Source organism: Boleophthalmus pectinirostris, unplaced genomic scaffold, assembly GCF_026225935.1.
Source record: "Boleophthalmus pectinirostris isolate CB_2022bp ecotype Guang Dong unplaced genomic scaffold, ASM2622593v1 HiC_scaffold_22, whole genome shotgun sequence".
NCBI classification, from domain to species: Eukaryota; Metazoa; Chordata; class Actinopteri; order Gobiiformes; family Gobiidae; genus Boleophthalmus; species Boleophthalmus pectinirostris.
The window spans coordinates 23,127,940-23,152,435 of record NW_026571190.1 but is presented as its reverse complement, the minus strand read 5'-3'; the positions used below and the strand labels follow the sequence as shown (position 1 = coordinate 23,152,435).

Genomic DNA, 24,496 nt, shown 5'->3' with positions numbered 1-24,496 from the left:
GTTTTAGAGAAATGTTTAGCAGGCATGAATTTCACACACATTTTCATCTTCACTCAAACTTTTGTCCAGTGAATTGAAGTGAATTTTCCATTTGCTTTGGATCATATATGGACAATGGAGGGATTACAACAGCTTTACGATATATATTTGTAGATATGTACTTGCAAAAATGAAGCAATGTGTCAATTTTGCTTAATAGAAAACAGCAAAACATGTCATTTGTATAAAACATAATGCTGTGTGGTCCAAACAGCATAGTTTTATTGCTTGGCTTTCTGCAGGGGTACAACAAGTTTGTTACTCAGCCTCTTTATTGTCCTATGTATGTACAGGTGTCAGTTACAAGCTCAGAGCAGCCAATGTGAAAAACTATAATCACATAAATGGTCAAAATAAATACAAACCTGGATAGAAAAAAAAATATGATTTTCTTAACACTAAGACTTGGTTTTGTTGTGGTCAGTTTATTCAGACACAAAAGCAATTAAACAAAAATAGTTTTGCAGCTTGAGATCAAATAAAAAGCTACAGTTTCCACCTCATCCATAAAATAGTGTTTCATTTTTTTTTTAACGTTTCATAAAAGGATCACAAAAAATACTGAAATTAGAATGAACTTTTTGAGAATTGTTGGTCTGGAAGCAATGTCCCCACAGAAAATGAGAGCAAAGGCCGAGGCGGGTGGTGCATGTGCTGTGTACGTACATAGTGGTCAATCAGCACATGTATTTGGTCGAGAGATGTGATGTGCAAAAATGTTCATGTGTTTTTGCTGAGTGAAAGGAACATACAATTTATCATATTCAGGACTTTTCTGTGAATTACAAAACACAATATTGTTAAACGTGTTAAACGCATTCCATAATTTCAATAATACAAATATTGGGGTGCACTTTCAGATTGTTTGAAAAGTGGCCCAAGATATTTTCCTTAAAAGACTGTGCCTTGAACAGTGGTTTGAGTATTAGCTGAAGAGCTTTTTGTCACTGTTTGTAGACCATAGACTGTATACAAAAGTGGATTACGTGAGTGTGACGTCAACCATAGTGTTTGGCTCCAGTCAAATGAAGCTCACGAGGCTAGCAGTTACGGGAGTGAATTTGGAGCAGAATTCCATTTTAGGAATAGGAATTTATTCATGGAGAAAATGGCAAAATAAAAACACCAGGATCATGTAGAGCGGCTTAGAAAGAGGGGTGAACATTTTTCAGTGTAAAGTCAATTGGAGTCAGAGTCGATGGAGCTCCCACATGCTCATTTCCTATTTGGAGCACAGTGGCTTGCGGGATAGCCATGTCCATTATATATACAGTCGATGGTGTACAGTTTATTTGTTACCTTTTTGTATATGAATAGCTTCCATCTTTATTAAAATATATGAAAGCCAAATTCACATTGAGAACCACTGTACTCATGAAACGGAAATAACTGAATAATTTGAGTTGGTGTTTCTTTGAACAGGCAACATGTTTTACTGGAATTGTGGGTAATGTAGTTCCCAATAAATCAAGTGGTAGGTCTCTTCACATACTAGCCTCGAATATAAACAATAATAAAAAAATTAAAAAAAAGACGACTTCACCTGAGAAAGAGGTCTCTGGCAGACACCAAACATGCGCGCATTTAAAACAAATAGAAAGATCAAGCCACAATATACAAAATAGCTATGTTTTGTACATATATACTCAATATTACAGGTGGATATATTTCTGTATATTACTGATGTAGATGTATAGCAAATGACAATGATACATTTGATCTTAATGATAAAAAAAGCACTCATCACTCATCTTATAAAGTGCTCTAAAGTGACCATAGAGGGGGAGAAATGTTTAAATGAATGGCATGTGACCTTTATAAGCTTGTTATTTAGACAGCTTCAGGGGCCATTTAAAATATAATCCCACTATATGTGTTTATTGTACATAACTTGCTGAAGGTAATGTGGAAGAAAAGGAAGACCTAACAAGCTTAAAGGAAGTCCTCCTAAAATGTATTTAAATGGCCAAAACATGCATAAGACAAGAAAGGTAAATTAAAGGGGTATTTTTTTGGTGTTGTGACAAAATTGCTTTCACCACCTTTAATTTGTGAGGTTGGTCAGCTCTGCAGCAGTGAGAAGAGGATTTGTGCAGAAAGTATGTTGCAGTCTTATTAAAACAATTACACGCTTTAAATGAATCTATGGCCACAGTGCAGCCAATAGGACTTCACTTCTTTTCCACCAGAGTCGCTCAGTATTTTAAAATGCCCATCACAAACACATACTTAACACTCGAGAACTGCTGCAGGACTAAAATAATATTATATACCCATAACTTGCTGGATTTCAGATGATATCAAATTTCTATAATCCAATAATACTTAAAGGAACACTATATACTTCTTCTGATGGAGGGTCCGACACCTAATTGTTGTCATGGAAATAAAATTGCAAGGTCTGAAATCTTCTACAGCAATCTTGCATGACAACAAGAACCCGGTCGCTCACAGTAATAATGCATGATTTTTATTTTTATTTTTTTACAATAAAACAACTCAGTACATCTGAGATAGATTCGTTTAATGCCATACTTCCAAGGCAAAGCGAAACATCTTGTACCCTCCAACAGAAGTGCCATAGTGTACCTTTTAATCAGATGGGGGCAGTTAAATGAATATTGTTAAAATGCAGATTTTTCAGTTCTTAAGGCATTGTGACTAAAATAAATCAGCAGGAAAACCATGTAATCGACATTTTATGGACCATTCAAAAGATAGAATATTTTAACTGAATGGCAGTGGTGCTACTTTTCCTTACTCAAAGACAGTAAAATCCATCTCTTGCCCCCCATCTGGTAATGACATCACCTATATCTATAATCTGAAAACCATCAATAGAGTCGTTGCATTCAAATCTTAAATTGTGTTCAAAGAAATTCTTAAACTTTGAGGTAGGATGATCAAGTGGTGCGCTCTCTCAACAGAAAAGAAAATTTGTTGAGATCAAATGGCTACTTTGGGCAAGATTAAAATAGGTCTTTGCCATGCTACTGTAGAACTCCCCAAAAAGCTTAAACAGGGGTTACTGTTTGCAATAATGGAAGAGGCATTGTATATTTTTCATCCAGGGCCTTTTCAGACAAGTAAAAAAAAAAAAAACAACTGCTCATTTACACAACTGTGATACAAATCGAATACTACAAACCTTCAGCAGCTTCTTCTGGTTTAATAGATATCAAAGGAACTGCACCATAAGACAACAAAACATTTAGACAGTGAGTCAGTGTCATAGCAGCTGTTTTGAAAGTTTTGGAGATGGAAGAATATGGAGCGCGGTGAGAGGAGGAGGAAGACTGCGTTGTGTCCAGGGTGACGCGGCTCTGACGGGGTCTGTGTGCACGGCCCGGAGGAGGGAAAAGTCTGACAGTTCTTCATGTGTCCAATATCACTAGCGTCCAAAATCATTCCACGGCGAAGCCACACGTCTCCTCAATCGCTGTCAGCAACTTGTCGTAAAGCTTGTCATAGCTCTCATAAGGTGGAATGTCGATCCGATTAAAGCTGGAGGTAAAAAACAAAAATATATGAGGAAAATGTCTAAAAAGGTTTAACTCTCACAACTTTATTATAACATTACATTATTTTAATTTGTGGTCAAGTTATACTTTTTCATAGCTGCTACTTGAAACCAAAGAGAGCCACTGTGTGAATGGCCATGAATGCCTGTGTACATACCAGGTATGAGCTTTGGGCAGGTTGTTGGTGTTGGCATCAATCTGGTGAATGGTAAAAAGTCTGGGTCCTGCAGCTCCTATAGAAAAAGTGTATTTTAAATCTTTCATGCCTTTTAAACTGTGTAAGCTCCTCTACATGAGACTGCTTGAGTACCTTGTAAAGCCTTAAAGCCTTGCAGTGGCACTCTGGATGAGCCAGTGACAAACTGCAGCAGACGGGCTCTTCTCTCCTCGTCAAACGACTCCACGGCTTTCCAAAACCACTTGACGATGTTGCTGTCTGGAGTGCAGTGCTTCAGACGAGTGTTGGACTTCCAGTCTGTGATGTCAATCTTACCCAAACCACACACGATCAGCTGCAAACAAAGAGAAGAAATGTTTAATGTACTTAGCATACAGAATGATTAGGACAAGATCTGTGGATACTGCGTGATAATTGTTTGATACCTCTAGCTCCTTTTCATCAAAAGATTTAAGTAGATGTTGTGGGATGACCTCATTGAAACCTTTTTGCAGAGCCAAAAACTGAGCCTCGATCCCATGCAGGAAACGCCAATTGACGTATAACCTGCAGAAGACAAATGCAGAGGCAAGTCAATACTTGGTTTTCTAACAATGCAGACACACATAGTAACATGTGGTGAATGTACCTGACATATTCCTTCTTAGTTTCCTCAGAGACGGGGATGCTCTTCCCGTTGGGCTTGAGCTCGTGTTGGATGATTTCTCCATAGGCGTTATGCTCCACACAGAAAGTGTGATCTAGGACTCCTGTTATGTCATTGTCCCTGTGGAGGAAAGGTGTGAAATAGTTTTATATTTAAAAGGCCAAAGTATGTTCCTTATTCTATGAGGCAGCAGAGGGAGCCATTTATCATTAGAACATTATTTTAGAACATGGTAATGTCTAGTCAATTTATTTCAGAAGGGAAAATCAATCAATATTTAGAGAAAAGTAAATGTAAAGACAACATGTTTGAGTTTCTTACAGGATCCAGACGAGGCTGTTGTGTAGATCCGGGTCCACAGACTCCATGTCATCGAGGGTGATGGGTTTTCCCAGCAGCTGTTTGTAAAACGGCAGCGTGAATCCTCCATCGATGTAGTGGCCATGGAAAACCGCCATGCCCATGATGCGTCCCACAAAATGGAAATATGACAAGTGCTCCTGCAATTCAAAACACACTAATACTAAATATGAAGAACTTTTCTTCAAAAATTATGCTTTAACAGTTTTTCTACCGGGTTGACAGCAGAGTCGGGGTTTATTTGTAGCGTGTAGATGTCGTCTCTGGAGTATTGGAACAAGCCGTAGTAGGGGTTCAACATTTCGTGGGACAGCAGGTATAGCCATTCTCTGCAGACAGACACAAACCGTTTAAATATGACAAATAAACACATCAATAAAAACAAAAACTAAAAATATACCTGGCAACACCACCATAGTCCAGTCCCTCCTCTCCTCTAAACTTGATCATTAGTCTTTTCCAGAGATCTTTTGGACGCATCTTCATGACTTGTCGATATGACTCCTACAAATTATCACAAAAACGTAAACAAATAGAAAACAAATAACAAATAAACACAAAGTATTCACCCTGCTGAGATAAAACTATGGGACAAAAAAAGCAGAACAACTTTCACATTAATGTCATATGTGCCTAGAGTGTCTCCTTACAGGGGACAAAATCATTTTGAGTACATTTTTGCATGATCTGCCAAAGTACTTTGTACTTGGTGTAAAAGTTGGAGCCGATTTGCAGAGCTGCTTTCACACTTCACTTTCCCCTCCGCAGCTGCCACCTCAAAGCCAGATGAAGTCATATTTTTCATTGCTCAACTTGTAGTTATGAAGTTATGTCTGGCCCTGAATACTTGCCACTGCAGCTCCAGCCCCTTCTCCCCCTCAATCTCTGGAGCGGCTGAAATCATCCACAAAGAATGTCTTGGTCGAACAAATGATTGAGAGAGCTTTAGACACAAGAGGAGAGAAAGGCTTTCTGCTCAGTGTTTTCTTCTGAAATCATAAAGGGATTCTCAGTACTGGCCTGCCCCAGGCCCTCTTCTGATGCACATTGTAAAAGAGAAGGAGGCATGCCAGTAAAATTCAACTCTGAGAGCTGTGAGGAGCAGTCATCCAAAGTGTTTTTATGTATACATTTGTGTGAGTTGCAAGTGCATTTGTTTTTATTCATACACAAAATAGTGTTGTCAATAACCAACGTTTTATGTTTGTTTTATTAACACAACAGGAGCATGTGTTTTTTACCTCAAAGATCTCCTCACGGCAGACCTCGATGCGACAGTGGCCGGCTTGTGGCTGCTGCTGGGACAGCTCCTGGCGCAGGATCTTCAGCTTCTGCACCAGGTCTCTCTTGTATTTAGGCACCGTCAGACACTCGGCCTCTTCAGGCAGCTGTGCAGGGGACAAGGGCTGTGGAGGACCCCCAGGAGCAACCGGCTCTTTAATCTGGTTCTGGTGACTAAAACAAACATGGACATAAGGATGAATGTCATTTTCACATCTGGCATTGTCATTTCCAAGGTCAAATAAATACTGCTTTATAAATCAGTCAAAAAAGAAAGGGGGGCTGCCCTGATTTTTTTAAATAAAGTTACCAATTTTATTTAGTGTCCAAACATAATTGGTAACAAAATCTCTGCCTACACAATGAATCAATTCATAGGTCACTATGAACAAGCTATGGGCCAGACTTTAGGAAACACTGCACAGTGGGAGAATACATTATGGAGAAATAAGGCCAGAAAAAGCACTAAATACTGCAACACAACATTTTGTATCTCAACTAACCAAACAATGCTTCTGTTTAGTACCCCTGCCGACAAGATCACTTCCTTTAGTGACTAGATGAGCAATAACCCTCAATGAAGATACGACAAATTTAGCACCAACCTCTGTCCTCACTTGTGTCAACACGGGTCAGTCCGTTACAAATGATGTTGATCTAAACCTAAAATACGTAACAGTGCACTTAGGTGACCTGTTGTTCTTGTGCTACTTTTGGGAGGGTACACTCCGTAAGTGCTTAAAACGGGCATGGTGTGGTCGGTGATGGAGCTCTGGTCTGCTTTAGCCCAGTGTGGTATCGGTGGTGGGACGCCTGGGTGGGCCTCGTAAAAACATAATCCATCTTTCCTTTCGACCGGACAGCAGAGCTCATTCTCCTGAGTGGAGACGCTGAGTTAGCAGAGCCCTCTTTATAACAAGCCACTGTCCTCTACAGTCCTATACCACAGGGCAAACAAAGGGTAGCGGGAAAGTCCTTAAAATATAGATAGTTTATCTAATTTAGCAAATAGTTCACAAAAATAATTCTGCTTTATGGAAACAATATTAGTCATGTTAAAATGATATTCAAGTTCAATGTTTTTATTAACTATAATCTTCAGAAATATATTGCACTTCAAAATTAGTTATCATGACAGACCTAACAGCAGCGGGCAGCCACCCACCCAACACTCTTTGTACATATAAAAAAAAAAACACTCCTCATATTTGGGCTTTCCAAACTAAACGGGTGCACTGTTTCACCGGTCTATCCCTGTATAATCAAGTCGGCTGCTATTTATTTTATTGGCAGCTGTAGAGGCTCCTCATGTCAAAGAAAGGGTACAGCAGAGCAGTCCTCAAAACCACTTTAGGAAGGAGGAGGGGAGAGGAGCTGTCTGTAAAACAAAATGAGTTGCTATTGGCTGGAAAACTATAATAAGGCACAATTTCAGCACACTTTTTTCCCCTTCTGAGGGCACAATGTAATTAAAAATATGTTTCAACATAATTCACTGTCTATGGTCTCTACACAATAGAGGAAAAGAGACATTAAAAAAATGGCATTTGAGAGAAATATTAGTTAAAACTGGACAGCCTGAGCTTTAATTGAATCATATAAGAAATTAAGCCACGTGAAATAGTAGGTCTGGATCACCTACAGATGAACCTTCATCAAAGACCAGGTTTAGGCCTCTGAGCACGTAAAGCACGTCTATGGCAGCTTACACAGGTGGGCTGTAATGAGTGCTGAGTAGGTGTAGTGGTGTTAAAGCCACACTCTCAGAGTCCCAGCCCCCGTCCCACTCCCAGAGTCAAAGGAGCCTTTATGTGTCCATCTGCTGTGAGGATCAGCTGCTGCCCCACTCTCTGCACCCACTGCCTAAAACACTGCAAAGATCGGCCAAACAACGCCAACGCTTCCAACGCTTCCAACGGTGCCAACCGCACACCAAGTTAATGTGTCTCTGTGAAAAGTCAAAAACCCAATGACCCCACAGGCAGACACTGTCCAGTCACAAGGAGAAAAGCTTTTGACAGATCTTGTTAGGCCCACAAATCAGCTCAGGTTCAAATGTTGACATGGGTATATATATATATATATATATATATATTTTTTTTTTAAAGCTAGTTTTAGGTACTCTGCATCAGCACATATATAAGACATAACTCCACATGTGTAGTTTCTACCTGCTCCCACAGAACAGGAAGTGCAAAAAACCGCCAGCAGACAGTCGGCGCAGATGATGAGACTGTCTCAGACTGAAAAATGCTGTGTTTGAAAAAAAAAAAAAAGTATCACAAAATGGAAAGGTTTTATTTAGATGCACTGGAGCCCAGACAGAACATAACAGTGGTTGTTAAAAAGACAAATATGTCCAAAGCATTTAACTAAGTATGAAAACAAAGACACATTTTGCACACAGCCATATTATTGCCATATATCCCTCCTTAAACCATGCATTCATTTACTCTGAATGCACTTTAGTTAAAAAAATAAAATACCAGCTGATGGTCACTAAAGCCACACTGATGTAATCTGAACTCTGGAGCAGAACAGCAGCAGACCACAACCATGTCTGAGCCTTCAGTCTCAGGTACACTGATGCAGCTGAGCACTGAAACCTACATCACAACACCCTGCCTATACTGACCATAACACCATATCATACTGGTGCTAGGCTGATGAGTTCAAAGGCCCTCCAATCAATCCTGAAATAAATTAGATAAAGAGCAGCTTAAAGCATAATGGATTTTTAAAAATAAATAAAATAGTCTTTTTTCTATAACTGTATCATCACGGTGTGTGGTAGTGCTAAATATTTGATTTGCACTTTAATGAGGAAATTTGCTGCCAAACACGTTTAATATTATTTTCTCTTTCGACCTGGACACGAGCAGTGCTGTAGTGAGGCACAAAGCACAACCACGAGGAGGTAGATTGACAGCTCCTCTGACTGAGACAGGAGCAACTTTGACTCCAATAATGTCCACTGCACTGAGGACAGTTACTCTAAATGTGGCTGCTCTCCCAAGCGCAAAATCCCACTCAGCATTCTCACCACTGTATCTGCTCTACTTAGACAGCAAAGGTCTGTATCTAAGTATGTGTCCACCTGGCTCTACACCATTCACATGAAAATGTGTCATTCAACAATCAGAAGTCTGCCTCTGACGTGTGAACACATGTCTGAGTTTGTGGGTTACCTGAGGTTAGTGTTTTGGCTCTCCATGGCCACACGGGATCCATTTGGACTTGGGCTGTTGGAAGAAAGCAGAAAAAGGGAAACAAGTTCAAGTTTAGAGCAAAGAAAACAACATGGGACATGATAAAAAAGTAAACATGATACAGGACAAACCGTACAAAGCGGCAGACAGAAAAGTCAAAATGTTAAACAATTCAGCAGAAACTGAACCTACATGTAACAAATCATTTTAAAGTTTGACATTTTTACGATTCAGTATAAGCTTTTCTATCAATATGATCCATAATGCTAAATAAAAAGGACATATATGTTAGTACATCTTATGAGTTTCAACTATGAGGCCTACTTTAGCACAAGATGCAGGTTGGCAGACAGTCGTGGGTCTGTGAACTGGGTCGTCCGATTGTTGTGATCCACAAAGTAGACTCTTCCTGTGGCAGTGTTTCTGATCTCCCAGCCTGGAGGCAGCGGACCCAACTCTTCACAGTTCACATTGCTTAGGTCCCTGAAAACAAGGAAAAATGCAACAATTAGGCCAATAAATTAAGACACAATTCTAATTATATTCTCTGTATTCTAGAAATGTGATGACAGATCAGTTGGAAACCTATGTCAGCAAATAAAATAAACTATAGATACCCTGCATATTTAGGCTGAGTTCTTCTCTCAAACAGATCTGTTCCACCTTATGATGTCACGTGGTAATACAGGATGTGCTCCACTCCATACACCTTCACTAGAATCATTTGGATAATTTCTGCTCTGGAATAGCCAGTCTCTATTGAACTAAAAGTAAAACATAGCTGTTAACTTGAAAACTAGCACTACATGAGCTCACAAGGTGGGTCCAAGCATTTTGAGCTTTGGAGACAGACTAATAACAAGGGTTACTCAGACATGTGTGAATTAGGGCTGTGCCAAAAATCTAAAGATCGATAGATCGCAATTTCTACTTTGGTTTTTGGCCATCTGACTGCTCAGTCGCTTCCCCTTCCTCTCTGATCTGGCTGCAGCTCCTCACCTTTTCTCCTCTGGTGCTTCTTATTATAATCCAAGTTACTGAGAGTAAACGACTATTTTCCACCATTTATGAGTGAAATTTGGGACCTTATTTCACGCACAGACATCGCCCGTGTTTCTGTTGATAGTAGTAGCATGCGTGCACATGTTTCTGCCGCTAGCAGTAACGGGCCTATGCATTTAGTATATTCATTCCAAGTTTTAAATGTGAATTTCTCCATAATTATTAGTCCTATCAATGGGAAATAAAAACTGTAGTGGCCCTGACACCCAGCTCTTTATGCCTAAAGTCCACATGTCATACGTTTTTAATAAGACTGAAGAAGATCAAATGGATCAGTGATTCTTTTTTTTTTTTCATATCGCGCAGCCCTAGTGTGAAAGTAACAAAACACAGCTCTTATGTTTTTGATGAGGTAACAACATTGTAAGATGGCTTAAAGCTCACAAGAGTCCATTCTACATAATATAGGACCTTTAATGCAGAGTGGTTGGCCTGCATTTGTGTCAAGTTTACATTTAAACATTACATACATATCTATTCTGGGTGATTGGGTCAATTGTTTAGCTGAACCAAAAATGTAAGCCTGGAAATTGATAAATGAAATATACATTTATCAAATTAAAGGTTTGATGTAGTCCAGCCAAGTGGTAGCATTTACCTGGGCACCCGAGGATCATGCCATGTGCTTACTCCTGTTTGGGTGTGGAGAAAGTAGACTTGACCTTGTTGAGTGGTTCTTTGCTCTAAAACAGAAACCAAAAAACAACTTTACTCAAACTTGACAAACAGCAAAAAATCTTTAAGTAACACATACAAGTTTAACACAGATAATGAGTGTGTGCAGAGAAGAGAAAATCTATGTCTAATTGCTATGACAGGCTCATTGTAGCAATACTGTTGCCTTTAGAGTTTCTCAAGACTCAGGCCAATGTAATCAATTAGTTCCCCTCCAATTTCCAGATAAAAATTAAATGTACAGATTTTTTAAAATAAAAGGCTTCAACAAATTTTTCTTTTTTTCTAATAGCATCTTATTATCATGCTCTAGACATGATGACATGATGTAAAAATTGTTTTACTGCAAAAGATATAAAATATGATAGCTGAATGAAAAGGGAGAGGTAGTTAAAAGCTGCATTCAAAAGTGATGCTATTTAAAGTATTACGATTGCTGAAGCAAAAAGTACATATTCAAAAATAAATACTGTGCAAAAGTCTTTGGTGAGGGTGCTACCTATGGCATACAAAGAAACAGTTCGGACGTCACAGAGTTCATGACTAAACATAAAATACGTGTAGTTTTCAAAAGTAAAATCAATACAAGAGAAATATACAATATCTTTAAAAAGGTTAAAAAAAATCTCAAGTTTAATCATCTCACTTAAATTCGACTGATACTTCAAAATATTACTACTTCACTTTGTGCAGTGAAACCACTATTAGACATACAATTTCTATATATAATCCATTACCTACAGTGTCTTTGAGAAAAAGACAGTATTTTTGCTTCTCAAATGGCAGCTCTCTTTGCCCCCACCCGACTTCCTAGTGGCACCAACCTATTTCCTCCCCAGTGCCCACCTCTCCTTCCTTTCCCTGACACATTCTCTCCTCTTTTTCAGACTGACACACTTTAATGCCGCACCCAGCTGGTTCAGAGGGTTCACCTCCACAGACCATTGGGCATCACTGACTCACATTGTCTAGCCTCAGACAGTCCCAGGACGGGAGCAACACTCAAATCATTCACTGGCCTTCTAAATTGTTACAAAGAAAAATATTTTAAAGGCTTTTGGGGGATTTTGCACCGAGGCTTTGGTTGAACAAAATGTACTGCAGTTTTTATAGAGGACGTTTGTGTGTTCTGTGCCCCCCATAGTGCTTTGATCATTATATTTTAGCCTCAGTTTGTATGTTAGTCGGCAAGTTTGGAAATTTGCAGTGTTTGACACGCATTATTTTTTTTGTTTACTAAATAGCCAAGTGAGAATTTATTACACTAAATTTTACACTGATTTATTACCATTTCTGATGTTTAATATAGCAACCTTAGTTTTCAGTTGTATTCCAATGTATTCTTTAGCACTGTACATTGTTTATTAAAGTTCTGACAATCATAAATAACCAGATAAAAGTGACGAAAGAAAGGACCAGAAAAAAGTTAATCCTGAATAGAAGGGAAACTAACTTTTTGTATCAAATGAAACTGAAAACACTCAAAGTTTTTGCAGAGGTGCAAATGTAAGGAACAGTAAAATAAAAGTGAAAAAATGCATAGTTCCCTCAGATGTCCAATGTCCAAAAGCTTTTTTATTTTTAAATCACGTTTTGGCAAGAAAGCCTTCCTCAGCTCACTTCTTGTACCATTTGAACAAAGGATGCCATATTTGTATAAACTTATCAGAGGCGCAATGATGTGTCATCCTTATCTTCTCAAGTTTAGGAAAATATAGAACATCCGTAAGCCACTGTGTAAATGATGCTGTGGTGACTTCCACTTCAGTAAAATTACCCTCCTTGCAAGAAGGGTCATAAAAGCAAGGAAGTTACTCTGGGAGTTGGAAATGGAAGGTGGCTCTACAAAAATCCCAAAAAAGGCACTCAAAGGATTTGAGGAACTTTTGTGCCAATAACAGTTGAAATTATTGAAAAAAATTAACTCCAATAACCATAGAGTGGTGGACATAGCCAAAACGCATGAATAAGGTTTCCCGTAGACTGGTGGCACTGGCTGCATGTTGGAGACACATTGGGGTATAGTTTGAATAGTAAACCCAGTGAAAAAGCTTACAGTGTATGAGAAGACTGAGCCTAGCACATATGGAGGACTTATGTACATGTGTTAAAATCTGATCATGGCTCATCAGGCAGTCTCACCAAGATCTCCCTCCCAAAGAGCTTTGAATAAATGTGGCGTACAATATCCAGAGTGGAGTGTGTGTCTACGTAAAGATGCAAACAAATGAGTATGTGACAAGTTGAAGCCAAACAGACAATATGGATCAAAATCTGCCAATATCCTTCTCTTCCACGATCCCAGTAAAAGTTTAATTCAGACAAAAATGTGGTATAGTAAATATTTCCATTGTGGAGTGTATGTGCATAAAGATGCAGTCAAATAAGTCTGTCCAAAGGGCGCCATAATCCTATGTCCAGGTAACCACGTGGTAAAAGTTATTTATCAAAACAAAGAGCATGTGCTTCACAGTGCTGCCTTTGATATAAAGTGCCATATGCGTGTGTCATTTCACACTCATAATATATATACTTTAAAAATGCAGTACTCTAGTGTTTTAATAGGATTATTTAGTCCTTGCATTTAGAAGTGGTAAATTGGAGGTCAGGTGTAAAATGGTGCAGATTACCGTATCCCTCTGGCAGATCAGGAGGTGTGTGCAGATGTGTCCTGCTCATGTAGTTCCGGTGGCGCTGCGATCGGACGCGTCTCTCCTGGATCCGATGCTCTCCGGGAGGACCGCTGGCCTCTGCTCCATTGATGGGGGTCATCACAGGGGTGTTCTCATCCACCACACAGCTGAGGGGACGTCCTGACGGGCTGGAGTACTCGGACGCTGGCCTGAAAGTCAAAATGTAATAAGTTTCACAATAAAATATACACATATAGTTAGACAGAAATTAAATGTAAATTGGAGAAAACCTGAGGTCTGTTTTAATTAATGCAATTCTCTACTGTGTCAGTTCCATTCAATGAAAAAAGTTAATTTGGTAAATTGTGCCACATGTTCAGACAAAAACTCTGTAAAATGCTTAAACCAGGCCATTTCAATGCTTTCCATCTCCTTCATTTCCTTGTTCTGCTCCACTTTAGGGACACAAGGGGGTCGGGCAGGGGGCAGTCATGGAGTGTTGTCATTTGTTGACTTACTCTGAACTGTTTCACTGATACAGTCGGAGTAGGAAGGAGACAGTTGTTCCTGCAGCACTGGGAGCCAAGCTAAACCTGACTGCCCGACTCCCTGGCTGGTTTACCAAGGCTGAACGATTTGGGGAAAATGCTTAATTGTACTTTTTCTGACAAGCTAGCACAAAAAAAATAACAAAAATAGTTCATTTGAAGTATTAAAAAAATGTTGTACCTGGTTGGCCTCTCCCACTGAGTTGTTCTAGTGATGTGATTTAGGTACTGAATGCGTCCAGAGGCTGTCCTCCTCTCTTCCCAGCTGTAACAAAAAAAATAAAAAATCGGACAATAAGATTAGAGACATTTGGGGCTGAAGTTTGAGGTTTATAGAGTAGACATTTATATTTAGAATAGTAGTTAATATATAGTTAGTTTAAAATTATAGTACATATTACGGGGAATAATTTAGTGAGGATAACAGATTTTTTCAAAACATGCAATACATTTAGTTAAAGATTTTACTCACCCATCAGGCAAGTCATTGTCAAATAGACGACTGCAGTCTACCACCGGCCCTCCTGACCCAATACGATCTCTGGATTGGAGACTCACTGCACCAATAAAATAAAAGTTTCATAATACTTATTAAAACATGTCATAAAGTACTCAAAAAAGATGATCCCAATACCCAGTAATGTTGACTAGTTATGTTCTTACCTACTATTTGTCCTCTCACAGTGTCATTGTCATTTGGGCTGAGCTTATTCAGGTCCAGTCTCTGGTCTGCAAAACAACACAGGAAACTGAACACCAACTTTAAACAGGCACTTTAGTTTTTCAGCTATCAGTTCATACCATGTTTATATTAACAGAAGAATAAAAGATGATTTACACCAGCTAAGCAGCTTTTACAATTGAACCAACTGCTTTTTAAAGGATTACATTTACAAACAATCACAGGCACATTTCTATCAGATTTACAAACTGTTCAATATACTGGCAAATGCATTTTGGTAAATACATGTAGTTCATTTGGTTGATGTTCCGTGCAGACAAGTGAATAAGCACAAGCTAAAAAGAGCCTGAACAAGATGGAGACACAGATACACACTGCAGTCTTTCTATAAACACACCATTTTTAAAACGAGCACACACACATACACACATACACACACATACACACACACACAGCTGACCCACAATGTTAACAACTGACAATCCCTCGTCTGTGCTCATGTGCCGAAAGTTTAAAAGACTCTTTTATTCTCAATTAAATCACCTTATTCCAAGATAAGAAAAAAATCAGATAGGAGAGAGAAGAGGCTAGACAGGAGGGATGGAAATATGCAGACGCAAAGATGAGAGACAAGATGATATAGAGACTATACTGGCTTCAGTACAATTTGTCATGTAGTATGTGCATTTCAAGTCACGATTATTAGGCCTGTAATTTAAATAAAGTGTGTTAAAATGTGTGTATCAACGCATTTACAAATGGGCCAGATCAAAATGACAGTGTTGCTGGCTCCCAGATGTCACTGTGCATGTGTTTGCATATAGATACCTGTCTAGACTAAACAAGAGAGACTTGCGTTGCAGAAATTGTAAGCAGATTTAGACACTAAACACAGACTGCAAGGTATCATTCAGTAGAACCTTATAAGGCACGATTAACTGACAACATGTGCGAATACATCATCCCATGACCAAACTTCAGCGACGAATCACCAGCTGAGTTCAAAGGGACACAGACAGAGACAAACACAAGAGTCATTTTGAAACTCTGTGGTGCGTGTGGGTTCAGGAGTGGGGCAGGGGACAGACTGTTGCGACAGGAAGTTGAGCTCAGTCAGACAGACTTCTAGTAAACAAGACAATCGCACATATGCAGTCCCCCCCCGAGTGTGTATGCAAGCTCTGTGCCAGTTTATGTTGGATGAAACAGATGAATATCATTTCTAGGAAACAAAGCTATTCCAGTAAAAAAGAAACAAAAATGGGCAAGATTTTGTGTGTATGTCCTAAGGTTGTCAAAACATCATAAATTAGGTAATTGAAAAACTAAAACTAGATACTCATTTGAAAACTCAACAATCATGTTATTTGCTCTTTGTACAGGAACATATTAAAGCAGGGGTGTCCAAACTTTTTTTCACTGAGGGCCACATATTGAAACTTATACGGAGCAAATGGCCACAGATACAGAAAAAAGAGAATCAAAATGTTGCATAGGTAAGCTTGATTGAGCCCCCACACCTTCAATCAGACTTCGGACATCGATATTTGGTCTGCATCACATCAAAATGCCATTCATGAAATTATAGTAGAACTTTTCAACATTTTAAGTAAAAAATGCTAATTTTAGTCATCTGGGTTAATTCTGCAGGAAAACTGAGGGCTGACAAAAATTAGACTGAGAACCACAGCTTGGACAGCCCTATATTAAAGGGTTAACAGAAAATAAGAGAATAAAATAAAGCAGCATCATTGTGGTATCCAAATCTGTATTGAGTATGTAGCCTATTTTGCTTTGTTTTGAAATTGTTTGAAATCTTAGTATCGTAACAACACAAGTCTGAGAGCTGTCCAGGACAAAGATTGGATGTACAGACTGGTGTCCTCTTGTCAAAGATCATGTATCTTTGCCCACTTCCTGATGTTATAAAAAAGCATAATTTCTGCTGTGTTGTTATGCGAGGATAAGTGGCTGGTATGGCGTCTGTTTAAGTAGGTTGAGCGTAAAGTAAAGGGCAGAGTGGGGCAGAGCGGGGCAGTCCAGTGGCTCCAGTCGCTGTCAAGGTTTGTTTTAGGCAACACTGGTGCTGTTGTGGTCGGAAAACATGTGTGAGCCAAACGCTATTTAGAAGTTAACTTAAAGGTCACCTAAACCTATTTTGAACTCCTATGGGAAGAATCTGACTTGACATAAAAAGTAACTTCAGCATTCTACAATGGCTCCAACTGTGCAGCTTAAAAAAAAAAAAAAAATATATATATATATATATATATATATCATTAGGATAAACTTGTAAGAGTTTGTGGGCATAATCCATTGAACGGATGAATGGAAAAAAGAAATGCTGGATAAGTACATGCACACAGACTGAACCACCTCATTCACTCAAGTTTTCCTTCTTAAGACAGGTCAGGGAGATGGATTGAAGAAAAGGCGCATAATACGTGGAAAGAATGTTAATTGGACAGTATGGTCTAGGGTTAAGTGTATACTATGTGTCAGTATAAACCCGCTGGCACTGCCAACAGCGAAATGCTGCTAACAAGCGCTCCATGCTCAAAGTCAATGCAGAGCTTAAAGCCATGTGAACAGGAGACTTACAGGCAAAAGCCGATTTGTTCAGCTGGTCAAAGATTTTTCTTTTTCTATAAAGGCTTCAAATCTAAATACATTTGTGTAATTTACATAAGAATTAAGCAATACTTGCAACCAGCTTACATACTGTACATGTACTAGTACTGCAAGACTATTAGACAGCCAAGAATGCCCCCAGTTATCAAATACTAGGACATTAGCTAAATACAATACAATGAGATGGAATAGTTAACAAATTTGCACTAGACTTGCAAATGGGCACATTTCACATTACTTACAACATGAGTCTATATGCAGTAATATTTGTCTTATACATCATTAAAAAGGTATATTATTTTTGCTTTGCTATAACATGGTACAATGCAGCTTTCCTATTTTGGTTGATGTCATACTGCAAACTGTTCCTGTACAATTAAAAATAAATTGCACCATAGATGTGATACTTACAGCCAGTGTCTTTGAGTCTGTTGATGGCATTGGACAAGAGTCGGACACACCCCAAGAATCCTGCACCCTGTTTTTTATGGATTTTTTTGTGATTCCAAACACTGATGGTGATTGAATCTGCCTTTCCGATATATCTGGAATGGAAACAAAATACACAGAATAAATGTAATGCAAAAAATTATTATAACAGTTTTACTCAAGTATGTGGCTGGGCAAGAAAGTGATAATAATCGAATTGTGAACCAAGTCTTTTCGCAATCTGCTATTTTGGTCATATTCACCATTTCTCTATTTAATGCAGCTCTAAGCTTAAGCATCACCCTCTACCCCCACACATTGCTGGATTTAACCAATCACAGTGAAGCGCAAACTTTCAGAAGCAGTTTTCTTTATTTACCCATTAAAGTTCGTAGAAAAATACAAAGTGAATAAATCATCAAATTATGTTGCCATATTGCCCATTCCTATAACATTACTTGTATGTATTAAGAGCTTGTTCCTTAGACAGAAATGAGAACAGTGCAGACAGTGTCTGTGGCCCTGGCTTTGTGACTGTGTAATGAGGTTGATTAGCTGAATTTTAATGAAGTGTTGTGTATGTGCTTGGTTGTCTGAGAGCAGATGTAGCAGAGCCAAGGTTTGTCTAGCCGCGGTTCAAATAGAGGAAGGCCCCAGTACTGTCTGAGAAATGCACACACTGTAACATTCAGACAAACCGACATAATTACAGGCCCTAAAGGCAACACTCAAATTAACTGGATCTCGAAGGGGAGCAGAGGGGCTTCCCTTCACACACACAGGGAAATGCATCAAACTCATTACTCAAACATTAAGACACATGGGAAAATACCTTTTAACATTTCTGGTGTGACCATTTTAGTAATTCAGTAACACTTTGTTCAAAATTAAATAAACAGAAAAAAAATACCATTGAATGAAACTGTGCAGAGATATGGGTGGTTGACTGAAATCTTCAAAATGGAAACTTTGCCTTATTTGGCAGACAGACAAAATTCTGTTCCACAATCTCACACTATTTTTAATATAGTATGAGCACAAAATAATAACTGTCTAAAGTTATTAGAGATTGTCAGACTTGAACAAATGAGGTACCAGGATCTAATTTATTGAGCTGTTAGCAAAATATGCTCCATAGCTCCACGCAAAACCCCTCACTACTTTGAATGCCATTCTCATTTCTCCACTTCCACATTTGGAAATAAAAGCATTTTTTTTCTGCAGACAGGAATGAAGTGGGGAAGTGTAGAAACCACTAATACTCGAGACTGAAGAGACACACAGTTTTGATTAAGGTTTTGGAAGCTGAAACTGACGCATTATGTTGCACAAAACAGTACTGTTAATCTGGCTCACACCAGATTCTACGCATCAATCTGGGATGGCTCTCGCTGAAAACAATCGGAAAATGCAGAACGTCATGACAACTATTGCAATCTGATTGGTCGAAGCATCACAGCAAAGGAACAGATGAAAAACTGTGCTTTTCTCTCAACTGGATGTAATGTAAAAGTTCAGACATCTTCCCTGTCCACAAATGCACATTTCTCATAAACAAAATACTCCATATTGAGGCCAAAATAAACTGAAGTACATCTGTCGGCAGATCTGTCATGCTTGTTTTGATGCTTAGCCTTTAGCTTTCAACCAAACCTCATTGCTGCTCTGTGATTGGTATGCCTGCTTAACCTTACAGCAGTAGTCTCTCAAGATTAATTCTTGTGAGTTTGCGAACTTACAAATATCATGAAATACATCTTGCCGTGCAAGGTATGTGTATGTATATATTTATATTTATTTCACACCATATCCCACCAATCATTTCACACCACATCTCAAACATTATGCCTACCAATGTGAAAAAGCATCTGGAATATCAACCTGTGGATAGTTTACCAAATCAGAAGACTTTCCTTAAAGCTATATTACACTGTTTTCAAAAAGAGTGAAAGACTGTAGGTAGGACTGTCGCGGTTAAGGAATTTCTCCTGCAGTGCGGTATAGCGGCTCAACGCCACGGTATGTGGTGATAACGCACTCCTTCCCTACCCCACATCCCCCGGAGTTACAGTATTTCCAGTGGCACTGAAACCTCTCTCTGATGATGCACTTGTTGCGCAGATGCACATGTACTTTGGTTGTCGCGCGGATATCGCGTGTGTAGTGTGGGAGAAGTAATATTTGGCTTTGGAACTGGGCTTAAAGGTTGTATGGAGGATTTTTTTTTTTTTTTTGGTTTCAAGTTGTCAATGATAGCATTATAGAGGTGCAGTAGCCTTGTAATTATGATGACCAAAAAAAAGAGAATAAAAATTCATCAACTCTGGACGTGGTGGGGCTAAACATTTGCCAATAGATAACGACACTGCCTCGTTATCTGTTAGCTGACAGGCTGTCAATCAATCTCCCTAACGTTTCTAGCGTAACTGACGTGGTTTACGTATGCCTGTCACGCAGTCCACAGACGCAAGACGCTGTTTACTCCACCAACGCAACAGTTCTTAGCGGCTTTTTTTTGACCTATATCTTCCTCGCAGTTAGCACAAAGTTTGTTGCAATGGCAGACAAGAATCCAGGAGCAGTTAGCCGCAAAAGAAAGTCCGTTTTTGAGGTCGCTGAAAGAAGAAGACAAGGGGAAAAGCAGCGAAGCCAAACTAAGGTGATTCTTGAAGATTCATTCCAGCGATGGCGCGACTGAAGCAGACGCAGGGTCTAAAGACTGACGCATTGGTCGCCAAATTACTCCTGGACAGGTCACTTCTGCTTATTATGAAAACGTACTTTATTTCCAAGAGCTAGACAAACGTTTTTCAGGACACGAAAAGCGATATCCTATGTCTGAAAACGTAATTTTCAAGGCAAAGAAAGAGTCCGCTTGCTGCTGCGTGTTGTAGCTAGTTCATTCGCACGGAATCTCCGCGCAACCTTCTCTGCACCCCTTTCCTGCTCCTGTCCCCGCTGCCCGTTCCGCTCTTCCCCCTGCTCCTCACTTCTCCGGGCACGGAATCTCCGCGCACCGCTCCCCTCTCCTCTCTTCTCTCACTGCTCCGCTCTTCTCCCTGCTCCTCACTTCTCGTCCGCGAAAGAAATGTCCGCACACCCGCTCCCCACTTCTCCGCCTTGCCTAACCAACACTGTAGTTAGTTGTTTACAAGTCATGTGCAGCGCACCGGCTGTAAACAAACCTGTTTCTGGCGTAAAGAGGAGGCGGGAGGAGGCGTTTCTACGTAGGGAGCTGTAGGGGAGGGGGGGTGGTTTCACACATGCGCAACATTTGAAAAAGGACAAACAGTCGCTGGATTTCTCGTTCCTTGGAAAATCCTCTATACAACCTTTAAGAGAGCCAAGCATGCGGAGCAGGGTGTCTGCAAGGCGCGACCGAGTGACTGCTGCACTTGCCACCATGCGGCTCAGAGCTCTGCGGTGGTCCTTTCGCCTGCGGTCACCCAATGGTCTATGAGGGTGCACATTAGTCCTGGGTTAGTCCTGAGTTAGTCCTGGGCTATCACAGGCGGTAACTGGTCCGGGTGGGTGCGAGTCTCTAAAAATGGACCCATGCAGCACTCTAGGTCAGGTCACGTTGGTCACGTGCGGTGGCCCAATATGCACCACGGTGGGCCTCTTAGTACTGCGGTGATTAATTTTTGCAGTTATTGCGACAGCCCTAACTATAGGTATTCAAACTAATTTCCAGCCCACAAATCCTGTGGCACATAATGATTGTACTAATCATTATACTACATCATCATGTGCATGAATTTTCGACATCCTTTTTTTTTTTTTTTCAGGCGGCAAAGAGAAAAAGGGTAGAATGGACCCTCAGTTGGCTCTCGGCCTTTGTCTATTTTAACTATGTTTGCAGTCAATTAAATATTCAGACAATATTTAGTCAATGTGATGCTTTTATGCTTTTACAATACTCATTACCAAGCATCAAGTCAAGTGACCCATCTTTAAAAAGAGATTGTCAAACTGATTCCAATTATGCTGCTAGCCACCCCCAGATGATCTTTTTGTGCATAACCTTTAAAAACTAAATCTTGAACATAGTTGGGTTGTTGATCTTATTTCTATTTCAAAACAGCTGTGGCTTAGTGGTATGTGTATTGTAGGCATATATAGGGCAGTGGAGGTATCAGTGACACAGCAGGACCCATCTCTCAGTGCAGAGATTGGAGCTAGGGGTGTGGTGAGCTTTGGGGCTGCTAAGACCAGACTCCTATCTGCTTTCTGTGGCACGCCAGTCATTTCCTGAACCAGCGGAAGAGGCCGGGGGTCGCTGCCGAGGAACCCAGTCCTTTGAGACTCGTACAGCCAAAAGTAGGAGAGGACAATACTGTAACGAGTGGATTTGTGGTTATTGTTGACAGTGAAGAAACAGGTGTGTGCACTGCATTAAAATAAAAATATGCACCCACAAAGTCCAGACTGACTTATGGCATGCAAAAATTACATGAACGCAAAAATGTGAAATATGCTGGCTGCAGCTGGACTCTATTATGCCTCTTTAAAGTAAACTTTAAAGTTATTCATACTTAGCCAGTTGTATCTGTTCCTACTTGTACTTAGGGCTGGCTGTACCCAGTGTGTGTGTGAGTTTTGTTTTTTTTTTCACTACAAATCATGAGCTTCCACTATATCATCGCCAGTGGCTCCTTTGGGTCCTGTAGGGTCATCGCGACACGTTATGGTCTGCCAGCAAAACCACAACGCAAAGAGAATTTATGACACCAACTTACAGCAATGTGCACAGAATTGAGACACAAGGACTGGACAACCAAAAATGACAACCATCTGCTTACATTTTTGTTTCCTACCAAGAAATAACCATAAGTGTTTATCTTTGTCATGAGCCGATGAAAAATGCAATAAAACAGATGCTGCTAACACCTTCATTTTTAATGCAAGACTGTACTTTTCAACACAAGAGAATAATATTTTATATATCAGAACTTGACTACATGGCAATATTAGACACAGACCAGTCAAAAATTATTGAAACTTTGCAGCTGTCATCAACATTCCCTGGAGGTGTCTTGCTAACTGTAGAGACTGCTCTGTCTGAAGCTTGTGTTAAAACAAAGCTCAGATTAGAAGTAACAATCAGACCATAAAGAAATGACTTAGTTGAAACTATAACAGGTGAGCAGATTTCTGCTGTTAAACAAGTCCCTTACACATAAACATTACAGTCACTGGCTAGCATTTAGGGATGCACTGACAACAGGAGTCGTCAGTGCACCTTATGGAAGATAATTTGTACCAACTGATTTAGAATTTTAAATATCGCTGAATTTCTCACTTTGAATTTTTTTACTCTGGAAAAAAAAAAAGTTTGATTTATTTTTATTCTGAATTTTTGTTTAGTTTTCAAAATTAAAATTTCACCTTTTAAATATTCAGCACAGATATTTTCAAGCCCTCAAATAAAAAAAGTCAAAATTCAGAGTGTAAAATTTGCTGTGAAAAAATTCACAACAGAGATCCAAGATTCCGAGGCCTAAGAAACGGATCATGTGTGAGAGAGGAGGACAGAGGCTGTTTCCTACTGGCTATTCTCCTCTGTCCGCAGGGTTTACACTTAAGAAATAAAAGAGATGAGGTTTTGATGAAGCTAATGCTGACCAGATTAGGTGCAAACAGGAAATGATTAACCAAATTAGATCAGATCACTTTGGATCGATTGTTTAGGACTTGGCATCTTTGATCTTTCATGTGATTTTTTTTTATTGTGAATTTTACACTCTAAATTTTGACTGTTGAATTTGAGGGCTTGAAAATATTTGGGCTGAATATTTGAAAGGTGAAATTTGTATTTTGAATTTTGAAACATAAAGCGTACACTTAAAATTTCAGCAACTAAATTCAGAATAAAAATAATTCAAACATGTTTTTTCAGAGTTAAAAAATAAAAATAAAGTGTGAAATGAAGTGGCATTTAAAAATTAAAAACTGATGAAACAAATTATCTTACACAGTTTCTCCAATACCAAGAGACAATCCCACTGCATCTCATTTGACGCTCACAGCTCGCTTCTCAGCTGAGCAGTGAAACCATAAACAGAACCATGAATGCTTGTATTAATCATAGGCTCCTGTAAGTGTGGTTTAAATCCATTTTGTATTTTTAGTTTTCACATCATCTAAAATGTATTTGACAGTGTTTGTTAATGTGTGAAAAGTAAATTTTGTCACCATGATAAATATCTGCTGAACATTCCATCATAGGGATACATTCAGAACCCCCCAGCTTGTTATCACTGCAAAAAATCTATTAAGGAAACATGCATTTTTGGCCTACTTTTGTGATTTTGTTGTTTTTGACATGACCTTTGAGCTGCAAAGTTAATAACTCTTTTGAAGATAAATAAAGTTGTTGATGGAGAAGTTTTTTCATACTTGATTTGACTTAATTATTATTTAGTTTTGATACTAGTTGTAGTATTGATTAGTATCTGGATATGGATTTTTGGATCTCGCCAAAAAGGGAGTTGCAGGAGAGAGACGACAGAGTACATTCCAGAAAGACTCATAACTGCTCCATAGAAATGCACACACTAGCATTTTTATTTTTTTTTATGTTTTTCAAGCATTTATTGTAT

At 39.2% G+C, this 24,496-nt stretch overlaps 1 protein-coding gene across 1 annotated transcript in view; it reads right to left on the bottom strand.

Annotated features, from left to right (window-relative positions):
• Nucleotides 1–218: 218 nt before the first annotated feature.
• LOC110166182 (E3 ubiquitin-protein ligase SMURF2) overlaps nucleotides 219–24,496 on the bottom strand; it is a 35,876-nt gene continuing 11,598 nt past the window's right edge. The window contains exons 4-20 of the mRNA XM_020931395.2: nucleotides 17,877–18,010; nucleotides 14,816–14,881; nucleotides 14,625–14,709; nucleotides 14,334–14,417; nucleotides 13,602–13,813; nucleotides 10,895–10,979; nucleotides 9,559–9,717; nucleotides 9,214–9,267; nucleotides 5,986–6,199; nucleotides 5,145–5,248; nucleotides 4,959–5,073; nucleotides 4,706–4,884; nucleotides 4,367–4,504; nucleotides 4,164–4,284; nucleotides 3,871–4,072; nucleotides 3,718–3,793; nucleotides 219–3,543 (exon numbers count right to left, since the gene is read on the bottom strand). Of these exons, the coding sequence (XP_020787054.1) occupies nucleotides 3,444–3,543; nucleotides 3,718–3,793; nucleotides 3,871–4,072; nucleotides 4,164–4,284; nucleotides 4,367–4,504; nucleotides 4,706–4,884; nucleotides 4,959–5,073; nucleotides 5,145–5,248; nucleotides 5,986–6,199; nucleotides 9,214–9,267; nucleotides 9,559–9,717; nucleotides 10,895–10,979; nucleotides 13,602–13,813; nucleotides 14,334–14,417; nucleotides 14,625–14,709; nucleotides 14,816–14,881; nucleotides 17,877–18,010 (2,128 nt within the window). The 3' untranslated portion in view covers nucleotides 219–3,443. The remainder of the gene's footprint in view (nucleotides 3,544–3,717; nucleotides 3,794–3,870; nucleotides 4,073–4,163; nucleotides 4,285–4,366; nucleotides 4,505–4,705; nucleotides 4,885–4,958; nucleotides 5,074–5,144; nucleotides 5,249–5,985; nucleotides 6,200–9,213; nucleotides 9,268–9,558; nucleotides 9,718–10,894; nucleotides 10,980–13,601; nucleotides 13,814–14,333; nucleotides 14,418–14,624; nucleotides 14,710–14,815; nucleotides 14,882–17,876; nucleotides 18,011–24,496) is intronic.